Source organism: Podarcis vaucheri (genome assembly GCF_965113315.1).
Source record: "Podarcis vaucheri genome assembly, chromosome: 17".
Lineage (NCBI taxonomy): Eukaryota > Metazoa > Chordata > Lepidosauria > Squamata > Lacertidae > Podarcis > Podarcis vaucheri.
Window position 1 is genome coordinate 41,945,787 of NC_138755.1, and position 12,823 is coordinate 41,958,609.

A 12,823-nucleotide genomic window follows, 5' to 3' on the forward strand; every position below is an offset into this window, starting at 1 on the left:
GAGGGGTGTTATGTACTGAAGATCTCACCCTGGGCCAGCAGGGGGATACTGTAGATAGTTTTTACTCAGGTCCACATATGCAAATAAGGGATCGAAAGTGATGTTCAGTGATTTTGCTCCGTGTTTCAGCTCAGTGATTCAGCTCAGCTCAGAGAGTGGCCGCATCTGGGTCCATCAATCCCACCTTCATCGCCAGTGTTAAGTTGTGGGTGAACATATCAGACAACACAGCGATTCTCCAAACACCTCTTGTTTATTCACAAGCCAGAACAGAACAGAACTGAAGGGTTCAGCCAGCCTGCTTATATAGAGCTCCAGTACAACGTAACTGTAACAACTTTCAGTAACTATCCAATCACTGAACGTCACTTTCGATCCCTTATTTGAATATGTGGACCTGAGTGAAAACTATCTACAGTATCCCCCTGCTGGCCCAGGGTGAGAACTTCAGTACAAAACACTAACACTCACGGCCCTTTATACAAAAGAAGTGCTCTGATTAAAGCCCATTCTTTTGCTCTAACTGCTTTGGGAACAGCGCTACCCTCGGCGCATGTCTCTCCCCAGTACTTCAGCTGCTTGTCGCAGATGCCGGGAAAGGTGCAAGGTCTCCCAGGACATGGGATGGCTGTTTCTGTACTCTGGGTTATTTGAGTATCTACATCTTCAAACCATTCTAACAACCAGACATAGATAGGTTTGGAAAATGCCACCTGTCTGTAGAGCATCTATAACCTCTCATTGCAGAGAAGGAGACCTTTTTCATAACTGGACATAACGCACAATAATTCTCTTTTTGTTTACTACCAGGTTTTTGGAAAAAATGCTTTGTGGTTTTGGATCCTCTTCTCAGCCATCCATGTTGTGGCCTCACTTGGACTCAGCACCCAGATCTACTACATGGGCCGTTTCAAGATAGGTAAGTTTGATGACAGGTGATTGACACTTCAGGCCTCCTAAATATATTCACCAGGAGGTAAATCCATGGAACTGCTCAGCCTTTTACCTTTAGGATTGTAGCCCCAGAGATAGAATAGGAGTGGTGTTTATTCCCTTCATACTGTTTGTTTCTGGTCTATTAAATAAAAACAAAGGCCACATGACCTTATGATTTCTGTTTATTGCCTGACCTGGAGATTTGGTACTAGGGAGTTTCACCTTGACTCCCTATGAAATCTTGCTTTAAATATATATATATATATATACTTTACAAGTTTATACATTTTACTAATTTACAATCATGTTGACATTTCAAAACTTGACTTCCTTCCCCCTCTTTCTGCAGTTCCTTAAATTTATTTTTAATATCTTCTGCATATCCAAATTAACTTAATTTTCTCATTTACTCATCTTCTTTAAATATATACTCTTATAAAACTGCAGGTTATTACAATAATCCTGCCAATGTTCTTATCTGTTTACAATTTATCTGTAAATAGTCAATAAACCATTTCCATTATTTTATAAAAAGTTTGTTATCTTGATTTCTATTCTTCCGGTAAGTTTCACCATTTCTGCATATTCCATAAGTTTTTGTATCCATTCTTCCTTTGTTGAGACTTCTGCTTCTTTCCATTTTGGGGCAAATAATATTATTGCTGCTGTAGTAACATACATAAATAAGTTTCTATACAGTTTAGGTAGTTCTGTCCCAATAATTCCCAAAAGGAAAGCTTCTGGTTGTTGTTTTTTACAAAGGTTATTTTAAACGTCCTTTTCATTTCATTATATATCATTTCCCACTAAGCTTTAACTTTACTACAAGACCCACCACATATGATAAAAAGAACCTTCTTTCTCTTTACATTTCCAACACTTATTTGATTTAGATTTATACATTTTGCCAATTTACTCAGTGTTAGATACCATCGATATATCATTTTCATATACTTTTCTGCTGTAAATTTTATATCCATATTCCACAATTGTTCCCATGCTTCCATATCTATATTGTGACCAATATAGATTGCCCAATGGAATCTGGTACTGGCTTTGCCTCTGCCTAATGTGCTTAACTGCATGCTAGTGCCGGGCTTTGTGCGAGGAATTATTCACCTTCCTGCCAGTGACACAGGGAGGAGGCTGGTTGGGGTATATGTGGGTATGTAAGTGCATGCTGTAGGAATCAAACCAGCTTCTGCTTTAGTGGGCATTTGGGGGGCTGGGGGGCTTTCCAACGGCAGCACATACATTTATCCTTCTTTGCTGTGCTGTTATGCTCCTCTCACTAGCATCTTTTCCCCTTTCTCTTCTGCTTCGCTTGGCTGCAGATGTCTCTGATCCAGGTAACTAGCCCTTGATGTGAATCCTCATTCCCTTTGGGCTGAGCATGCAGAACCCTTGGCAGCCAGAATAGGAGGGATGTTCATTCTTCTAACGCTTTAGGGCAAGGTCAATAGCTTGAGCTAGGGCTAGGCGATACCTGATTTTCAACATCGCGATATATCACCAGCTAAACATCACAATATATCACAATGTCTGAAAGAAGGATGGAACTATGTACAATGGTACCTTGGTTCTCAAACTTAATCTGTTCCAGACTTTTGGTTTTGGAACGCTTTGGTTTTGGAACAGACTTCTGGAACGGATTAAGCGGCAGGGCAGTGTGGCACTTCCCATTTCAGCTCAAGTGGCGAAACAGGATGCGTCACTCCACCCCCCCCTTGACCATCAAGAATTGGTTCTAGATCAAGCAGGGTCCAAACAGCAGACCTGATTTATGCAACTCCATTCAGAACAGGTTGGAAACAATTTCTTGTACCACATTAGGCCAACTAGTAGTCAGCTCACAGCACTATTACGTTATTAGTACAGTGGTACCTCTGGTTACGTACTTAATTCGTTCTGGAGGTCCGTTCTTGACCTGAAACTGTTCTTAACCTGAAGCACCACTTTAGCTAATGGGGCCTCCTGCTGCCGCTGTGCCACCGGAGCACAATTTCTGTTCTCATCCTGAAGCAAAGTTCTTAACACGAGGTACTATTTCTGGGTTAGCGGAGTCTGTAACCTGAAGCATCTGTAGCCTGATCCTTGAATGTCTTGGCTCCCGAACAAATCAGCTCCCGAACGCCACAAACCCGGAAGTGAGTGTTCCGGTTTGTGAACGTTTTTCAGAAGCCGAACATCCGACGCCGCTTCTGCAGCTTCCAATTGAGTGTAGGAAGCTGCTGCAGCCAATCGGAAGCCGCGCCTTGGTTTCTGAACTGTTTTGGGAGTTGAACGGACTCCCAGAATGGATTAAGTTTGAGAACCAAGGTACCACTGTACATTATTATTCTAAGAACCTTTGCAAGCCTTACGGCACAGTCGTTCTTGAGCTACAACTTCCATCACGCCAGATCATTCACTGGCCGTGCGGACTGGGGCTGATGGGAGTTGTAGTCCAACAACATTTGCATCTCACCTTGTTAGCTACCCCTGCCTTACAGCGCTGGGATGTTTCATTTGTTTTTGTGGAATTTATAACCTGCCCTTCACTATCTGGTCTGAGGGCAGGAATGCAGCACCCTTAACACAATCAACAGCAATAAAAGCAGAAACACATAGAAGTTGAAAACTCGGTAAAATAAGCAATGCCAGCAAGACACTGTACTCCTCTATTAAACAACAGCACTACCGGCCCAGATTTTTGGCAAGAGTGCATCTATTTTGGGCAAGATCTTGCTGAATGTGCAAGATCTCACAATTTTGGGGGAGATCTCAACCAAAATTGGCATGGAAATTGGCCGGAAATTGGCCAGAAATCGCCAGCGCCTGGCAGGGTACATCGTCATGGTAGAGTGGGCGGTGTCCTTAGATAAAAAGAAGCTCCTTCCTAGGAGCTGTGCTCTGTTAGGTTTTCACCCCCTGTGCTCTCAATCTCTGGCAGACTTTGGGATTTTCCAGCGTGCGGTTATGGTCCTCTACACAGATTGCATCCAGCAGTGCAGCTGGCCAATGTACACGGTACGTATTCCCCCTGTTCTCTTTAGCCATCTCTGGCCGGCTTGGAGAGCTGCTTATTCCCTTTTGCATCTGAGCATGCAAACATGGGTGAGAGAGAAATTGCTATCTTGCTTTTATTATCAAAAGGAAAGTCCTCAACTCTGAATGGATCATAGGTAAAGGTAAAGGGACCCCTGACCATTAGGTCCAGTCGTGGCCGACTCTGGGGTTGCGGCGCTCATCTCGCTTTATTGGCCGAGGGAGCCGGCGTACAGCTTCCGGGTCATGTGGCCAGCATGACTAAGCCGCTTCTGGCGAACCAGAGCAGCGCACAGAAACGCCGTTTACCTTCCCACCAGAGCAGTACCTATTTATCTACTTGCACTTGGACGTGCTTTTGAACTGCTAGGTTGGCAGGAGCAGGGACCGAGCAACGGGAGCTCACCCCGTCATTGCGGGGATTCGAACCGCCGACCTTCCGATCAGCAAGCCCTAGGCTCTGTGGTTTAACCCACAGCGCCACCCGCGCCACCGAACGGATCATGCCTAATCCTTATTATAAAACTTAGAAATTTCAAATCCGTACTTACTTTCCTGCTCCCCTTGTTGGTCTCTGGGAGTAAACTGAGAGAGGGCCAGAGACTCACCACATACAGAGCAAGAGGGGTGCTGGCAGGATCTTTGGAGCCAAACTCCAAGAGAGATTTACACCAGTGAGATCAGTGTGGAGTGGAATTCTATGCTGTCAGCAACTGACCTGGCGTGGAGCAAAAACATCTGGAAATCAGAATTTTGGAGTGGGGAATGAATGGAACAAGAGAAGTTGTTCTTCCTGGTTAACTTTTTCAGGAGAAATGGTGCGTTGCAATGGTTAAGAGCACAAACCTTGAGGCAGAAAGCCTGAGATTCAAAAGTCACCTCAGCCATGAACCTCGCTAGGTGGTTTTTTTAGCAAAGAGATTACTTCTTAGCATGATGGATTTGATTTAAATCAAATCGATTTAAATCACTAGTCAGTAAGACTTGATTTAAGTCATTTTTTACAGAAAGATTTGTTCTTGCTGGCATCTTCTTAATATTTACAACCAGAGGAAGGTTTCATTTTTTGGAAAAATAATTTTTCAGAGTAGTTTTTACAGGTACATCAAAAATTACTGATTTGGCTATACTGTTAGAAATACACAGACACATAATTATGAAATTATTGTGAGGTTTAATAAGTTAACTTTATATTTCGACAACTTTTCTGCTGTACTTTATTGGAAGGGAAAAAAGAATAATTTCCTTAATAACAATTTAAACAATTTATTTAACTAAAACAATAACATTATAGCCTATGTATCCATGTTTGTTAACTGATGTTAACTTAGACTGAGTTTTAGCACACATGAAAAACTTAAAAAATATATATCCTTATTTCCTGAAGAATAGCTTTTGGACTATAATGTAACTTAAATAGAAAACTCTCTTTAGAAATATTTTTCCTCCAAAAGCATTTCATTTTAAAAATCCAATTTAAATAAAAAAAAATGTTTTTTTTTTAATTTTTTTTTAATTTTTATCCCCTCTGCTTCTTAGTCAAGCAGCCACTGCATTTGTTTATTTGCATATCTATCCTAGTTGCATAGGAGAGGAAATTTTAATGTCACAGGGGGAGGTGAGGGGAGTAGAACACTTTATCTCCCTGCCATCAACCACCCAGCATTCATTCCAGAAGTGGAGGCAGGACACAGCTCAGTTCTTCTCTTCCCACAAATCCGTTCTCGTGTTAAGGGCACACAGTTGATCAAGCATGGCTTCAGCCATCATGTCTCTTTTGGCCGGCAGCACAAGGGTAATTTTCACATGGGTAGATGGCTGAAGAAATAATGATTCCATCGCTCCTGCCCATTTCACTTGGGCTGGGCAGAACCTCTTAGGTTGGAACACCAGGATAACATGGGCTGTCTCTTGCTCCCTCCCTCTGCCTCCCTCTTTGTGAAAGATCAGACAAGACGTGTAGGAGGTGCTCTTCATTAGTTTGTTTAAAACCAGAAATGAAAGCTTCTGGTTTCCCCTTTGTGGCCACAAAAGAGGAAGGTTGCAGACTTGTTCACTAGTCAGAAACTTGTTTTCCATTGCATTTGAACCAGGCACATAACCTCATAATTATGTGGAGTATTCAGAACATTCCATTTTTGGTAAATGCTTAGTAGCAAAGCATCAACAGTTACCTGAAAACATTTTTAAAGTTTCCTCGCAGGTATTTTGGAATCAAAAGGATGATCCGGCCCAAAGTGAGGCATTTTTTTTTCTGTCCCAAAGTTAAGCATGTACTTAACTCTCTCCCTTTGAAGCCAATGGGACTTAAACATCAGGCGAGGTTTAAAAATGTCTCATATGTTTGTATTGTCTCTTGGGCCTCTGAGTCTCCAGCTGCAATGGCAACTGTGACTTGACGCACATTTCTGGGTTGCTAATGAGGGTTCTTGCTTCTTTCCTCTAGGACAGAATGGTCCTGCTTGTCGTTGGGAACCTAGTAAACTGGTCCTTGTAAGTAGGGGGGGGGGGGTTGTGGATGTTTAGCACGCTCAGGAAATACAATCAGAATGGTCTTACATGGATTAGCCCCAGAAATTCCCCCCTCATAGTTGAGGTTTTTTATATACTTTTGAAGCAGGAAGCTTAGAAATAATGTAAAGATTTTGCTCTCTAGTCGTTTTGTCGTCTTCTCTCCAGCCCCGGCCCGATAAATTTAAGACATTTCCCAAATATCACCCTGATTATTGTTAGTGGAGAAACCTAAGTTCCCTTAAATGCACGGTGGGGGAGCCACTTTTAGCCTGAGGATTGGATTCAGACCCGGTCAGCCTTCTAGGGCTTTGAATGGTGAGCAGGGCCAGAGCCAAAAAAGCAAATGTTGCATACTTCATTTAAATATATTTTATGTCCATTTTCCATTCAATCCCCCCTTAGTTTTGGGGAGAATTGCATGTAAAATACAGGACATGTGACGTATGTAACGGACAGGTGTCAAATGACATCACATGTTTGGCAGGTGGGCGGAGTCTGCTCAGAGTTCCCTCGTCAGCCATTCGGAGGGGCCTGATCCTGCAAATTGGCCCATGGCTGGAGGTCCCAATGCTGTAAAGGGAGACCCAATTAGAATAAGTACTAGTTGCTCCTTAATTCTATGCAAGCATCATCTTATATGCTTGACCTGCAAGATGGCAGCATCCCTCTGCAGTATGTGCAGTGAGGGTGGCGGGTGATATTGGTATCATGAGCTATGTATCAGGATGGCAAGTTATGGGGGCCTGCACCTTGGATAAACATAACCCTTGTCCTTTCCCTTTCTTAGTGCCATTTTTGGACTGGTATATCGGCCGAAAGACTTTGCCTCCTACATGCTGGGCATCTTCATTTGCAATCTTCTGCTGTATCTTGCTTTCTACGTCATCATGAAGGTAAAGGAGTATCACCTGCAGCTCTTTTCTGTCATTATTGTGAGAACTTGAACAACTAGCTTTCATACGTGAGCCCAAAAGATGCATTGTGTGAACTTACCAGTTCTACCTGTCTTGTGTCAAACTATAGCAACGCAGGGCGTGTTTCTCAAGTCTTATGGATAATAAGTTTTATTGAGTTTTCACTTTACAAATGAATGGCTGTCGTTGAACACACAAACTAGCATAGTCCCCAATCTGTGTGATAGATTCCCCAAAGAGAGAGTTACTAAAACTAAAGCTGTATCAAATACCCTCTCCAAGAAGACTGGGAATTGGGGGGGGGGGCTGATTTTTGTTTTGTTTTGTTATTTTTGACCAATAGCCACATTAAATTAAATTTATGTTTTGCCACCTTTTGCTATTTTGTGTTGTGCCAATTAGTGTCAAAGTGCTATCTCCCATATTATGTCATAGCACGTATTTGCAAGAAGGCAATTTTAGATTGAACACTTTGCTGGGCTATAATTACCTACTGCACGCCCACTCTAGTGGTTGATCTACTTTCTGAGGCTCCACCGTAGATGTCATGGGGATTATTGGATTCCTGTTGAAAAGGTAAATCCCTTGCTACGAATTCCAGTTTTCTGTGATTCCAGGAGGCTGTTCTAACCCTTAGAAGAGCACTGCTCTTGGACAGGAGGCAGAACCAAACACCTGGTTCTTCTTCCTCCAGGGTAACTCTCCCGTAGCCATGGGAGAATGTAGGGTTCCCATCGCCATCTGGCAGCTGGCATTGCCAAGAACACCACAATATGAAAAGTAACTTCCAGCAAACTGAAACATATTTCTATCACTCTAGGTTCAAATCAGTGACTGGCAGAAAAGAAGCAGCAGCAGCAGCAGAGATGTGTTTGGGTGGGGATCCAAGTCTTTATGATGCACCCCTTTGGCTTAAATGTTCTCCTGGGAAGTGTCTGCTCAAATATCATTTATTTGAGGGGATTATTTTAATGCTTTTCCCTTTTCAGCTCCGCAGCTCAGAGCGGCTTCTGCTCATCCCTCTATTCTGCATTGTGGCCACAGCCGTGGTTTGGGCTGCAGCCCTTTATTTCTTCTTCCAAAACCTTAGCAGCTGGGAGGTAGGTTTCCTCATTTGTTGCCCTCTCTTGCGCTTCAGGCACAAAATACATAAATTTAGAAATACAGTGTATAATTGATTTCCTCCAAGCTTTCTAACCCTTGCAATACTCACGAATTTCCAAAATGATCTTAACTGCCCAAAGCCACCCTCCACAGCCCTATAATAATAATAATAATAGAAACCTGCACATGATCCACATACTTAAAGTTTAATCCCTGGAATTTCTGTTAAAGAAGATCTTGGGAATTGTGCTGGAGATCTTGAATAACTGCTGCCAGGCATTAGGCTAGATGGGCAAGGCCTTCTAGGACTGTCTGCTTGGCATGGCCTTTGCAATCTTGAAGACTTGCTGCAGTAAACAGCTGCAGGTATTGGAGGGAGCAGCCTGTAACTCTTTATTTGCTCTGCCTTCCAATTTGAATCCATGTCTTCAGACTTGCATCTCAAGCTCCTGGGCAATGTTTTATTTCTGTGTTGTTTCAAATGCTGCGACACGCCAAATATTAACGAGAACCAGTTGTGCAGAACCTGCCCTTTGTTTACGCAGAGTTGTCCACCTCATGCTCTTGGGAGGTCTGTGAAAAAGTTTATACAATGTACCCAATATCCTTGCTATTCAGGATTGCAGGCATGAGTGGGGTTTGCAGCCAAATGCACCGGACATCCATGGAAGTGATAATCTTACAACTTCGCCTCTCCCCAAGCACTACAGGAATAATAGTGTTGCAAGCAATGAAAGCTGTTGCACAGGCATCCCCATTAACATATATTAAAACCACACGACCCCAGAAACCCGGAAGTGGGGGGGGGGGAGACGTGAAGAGCCTCAACCAAGCTCTGCCTCATGAGTCGGAGGTGCAGCGGGGCTTTGCTGAGGCTCTTCATCCTCTTGGCTAACAGCTGAGGCACAGAAAAGCAGGTGCTGCTGCTCCAGTTCCTGTGCATCAGCTGTTAGCCAAAAAGTCCCCGTGTGCTTCTTGGCTTGTGAGGAGACCCTCCCTGGAGCCCAGAGAGGGCATCCCGTTTAGGCTCCGGGGAAGGTCTCCTCGCGAGCTGGAGGCGCCGTGGGGTCCTCCTTATTTCACTTCTGCATGCAGGGGGGCAGAACATAATCCACGTGTAAATGGAGAGTTGCCTGTATTCTGGTCAGCCCCAGTAGTCAAGGGATACGATACTGCCAATGGTTTGCTGAAGAATTATTAACCAGGCCTCTTCCAAAGTCATGATTATCTGCTGAAGGCATTGTGGCATATATCCCCCTCTCCCCCCAAAAAAAAATATTTTCCCCCTGCTTCTGGGAGAGTGGGGAGCACACACGTGTTAGGAATTTCTCTACAGCACCAGAAAGACAGAACTTTTGAGACCGAACTGGAATTCACTGCCTGTGCCCATTTTTTCTGTAGGAAACTCCCGCAGAGTCCCGAGAGATCAACCGCCCGTGTATCCTTCTGGGATTCTTTGATGATCATGATGTCTGGCACTTCCTCTCGGCAGCTGCACTCTTCTTCTCCTTCTTGGTGAGGTTTTCCTTAAAGTCCCTCTATCAGTGTTACGCTGGATAGGCTTCCTGTCTCACCTGGTTCCATGTCATAGCACACTCAGTGCATTACCACACATTACCTTAAATACTTGTTGCGGTTTTAATGGACATGCAGGTCAGACTTACCGTGGCACCTCAGGTTACATACGCTTCAGGTTACAGGCTCTGCTAAGCCAGAAATAATACCTCAGGTTAAGAACTTTGCTTCAGGATGAGAACAGAAATCGTGCTCCGGTGGCGCAGTGGCAGCAGGAGGCCCCATTAGCTAAAGTGGTGCTTCAGGTTAAGAACAGTTTCAGGTTAAGTACAGACCTCCGGAACGAATTAAGTACTTAACCTGAGGTACCACTGTACTCATTTCCTGCTTAAAATAATCACGCAAGAGAAACACAAAGATAATTTACTTCCATCCCCTGCAGTGCAGGAATCTTTCATCCAACACGGGGCTTGAACCCATGACTTTGACATGAGGAGTCGCATGTTGTATCAACTAAGCTATCTCCCCACCGTTATTTGTTCCCAAAGGTTGGTGGGAGTGGGCAACACCATCTAGAAACTGAAAGGTTCCTTTTTTCTGGGGAATCATGGGGGTTGGCTCTGCTTCCACAGGAGGCTGAGTAGACCTTTGCCTGCCTGCTTTGGGGTTTCCTGACACGGGAGAGTGTGTTCTGCAGAACCACCCGGAAGACCAGACTCCAATCTCTGCCCTGCTTTGTTCCAGGTCCTGTTGACTCTGGATGACGACTTGGATTCTGTGCGGAGAGACAAGATACCCGTTTTCTGAACCGCAGGCAGTTTTGGCGTTGCTTGCTCAAACCCATTGTGTTGCCAGCCCAGGGCAGTTGATGGAAAACAAACTTGTCACTGTACACAAAGCGCATCAAGTACACACTGGGAAGAAACGTGTTCAACTGGCAAAGAAGGAAGACCTGAACAGAGGACAGGAATCTTTTTGCACCTGGAGGGCTCAGGCTTGTATGCCAGATTGTTGGTAGAAAGTAAAGAGATGAGAATAATTATCTGAGGGTTCAGATCTTTTTCAGCCATCTGATGAAGAATAAAATTTACTCCCCAATGTGAATTTTAGTGGTGGAACTTACGCTTCCACTCACTGCCTGGAAACAGCGGGTATAAGTGCAATAGTGTTGAGACTTGAGAGATCTCTTGTATTGAAAAACCAAGCATGTATTGGCCATTGAAGCTATGGTTCTTAATCTGATTCTTCCAATGTTTATGGTAAGCTGTTACCCTTTTTACTACTCATACCCAACTGCTTAATTTATCACTATTAGTTTACAATGGAGCAGCATCCTATCTGCTCCTGTACAGGAATGCTTTGACTCCACCCTGGTCTGCCAATAACAGCCCACCATTTTCTTTAAATTCCGATTTAAAAATTACACACACCCTGAACCGTTCTTCCTCAGAGTTATTTCTTGGCTAATTTGAATAGCACAGCTGAAGGGAAAAGCACACGCCTCAGAAAGGAGCTTTCCAATCTGGGCTACAGGTGTTCTCTTCCTCATCCACAATCTGCCACTCCTCTCCCTGCCATCATGTTATTATTTAGAAAGCCATTTTTCAGGCCCCTTGAACTGAAATGACAGTGTTGGTTCTGTTCTCAAAGAGGGTAAAAGGCTCTGTGTATTGCAGTGTTACGATACTTCAAGGTCTAGGAGTCCCCTCTCTCTTCTGGCTGTGGCTGCAGCAGACTGCTCATGAATTCTTTTCCGAAAGCTGCAATTATTATTATTATTATTAACATTTGCTGTGAATGCCAAATGGATTATTTTCTTAAGTATGCCTTTCTCTTGAGAAGAGGAAGAGGAATGGTTTTAGGAAGCAACTCTTACATTTTTCCTAAATTGCTTTATTTTAGATTATACATAGCAGGGCACTGCGTTTCTTGTTTGCCCCCTGCTCTGCTAAATTTTTGAATGAAAAGTTGGCTCACTATGACTAGGTAAGGCAGTAATTATTCCAAAAGTGTATCGATCGAATCTACCAAAATATCTGCCCATTCTGCTGTTAATTCTTAAACCAGCTATTAAACCAGCTCAGACTGTGCTGTTTGCTTACCTGGGCAAAAGTACTTTTGTATCAAAGTACCAGGTGCTGACATTCTGCACTGATGTGTTTTACAATGTCGTCGTGTCAAATGCCATCAAATGTTTAAAAGAAACCTGAGAACTCAGAACAAGATTAGTTCCATTCTTATATCAACTAAAGAAACCAAACCCACCCAAAGCTTCTTCTGCACCCCTAACTTGTACCTCCTCCATGTCTGCTGCCTGGAGGTTGAACTCAAGAGTCTGGAGAGACGGTATTCTTGAACCCCTTTTCAAATCCTTATCAAGCTTTGTATTTCATAAAACTTGTGGCCAGCAATGGAGAGTGTGAGGTGGAAAGGCTCCGTTTCAAATTCCACCTCGGACATAAACTTGGTAGCTATGGGCCCAATTCTGTCTCTGAGACTCAGGATGCCTTCCATTGTCAATGGCTAAAATATCAGCCTGCCCTTCAGCTAAGAACTTTTGACAGAATGTAAGTGAAGCACTGTTGTTACTTTATATGTATTATACATTGCATTTTTTCAGTGTTCCATTACCTAAATAGATGTTTAAACAGTAGTTTCCTTGTGCTTTTGATTTGTAAGTTTAGAGCCTTTCATTTCATGTTCATGCCAGTCTTTTCTTCTTTCTTTAAAAGCACAGTCCAGATACTGAACAGACCAACCATATGCTATAAAGTTCTAGAAGGAAGGGAACCCAGGAGAATAGGCCAAATCAG

General features: G+C 43.4%; 1 protein-coding gene across 2 annotated transcripts in view; it reads left to right on the plus strand.

The window, feature by feature from the left end:
* SIDT1 (SID1 transmembrane family member 1) overlaps positions 1 to 12,261 on the plus strand; it is a 45,180-nt gene extending 32,919 nt beyond the window's left edge. Inside the window, exons 19-26 of one of the 2 annotated variants that reach the window (XM_082206057.1) lie at positions 811 to 919; positions 2,271 to 2,285; positions 3,869 to 3,945; positions 6,410 to 6,456; positions 7,265 to 7,370; positions 8,381 to 8,491; positions 9,897 to 10,010; positions 10,755 to 12,261. In XM_082206057.1, coding sequence (XP_082062183.1) covers positions 811 to 919; positions 2,271 to 2,285; positions 3,869 to 3,945; positions 6,410 to 6,456; positions 7,265 to 7,370; positions 8,381 to 8,491; positions 9,897 to 10,010; positions 10,755 to 10,817 — 642 coding nt within the window. In that variant the 3' untranslated portion in view covers positions 10,818 to 12,261. The remainder of the gene's footprint in view (positions 1 to 810; positions 920 to 2,270; positions 2,286 to 3,868; positions 3,946 to 6,409; positions 6,457 to 7,264; positions 7,371 to 8,380; positions 8,492 to 9,896; positions 10,011 to 10,754) is intronic. The other variant, XM_082206058.1, reaches the window with a different exon arrangement.
* The last annotated feature ends 562 nt before the right edge of the window (positions 12,262 to 12,823 follow it).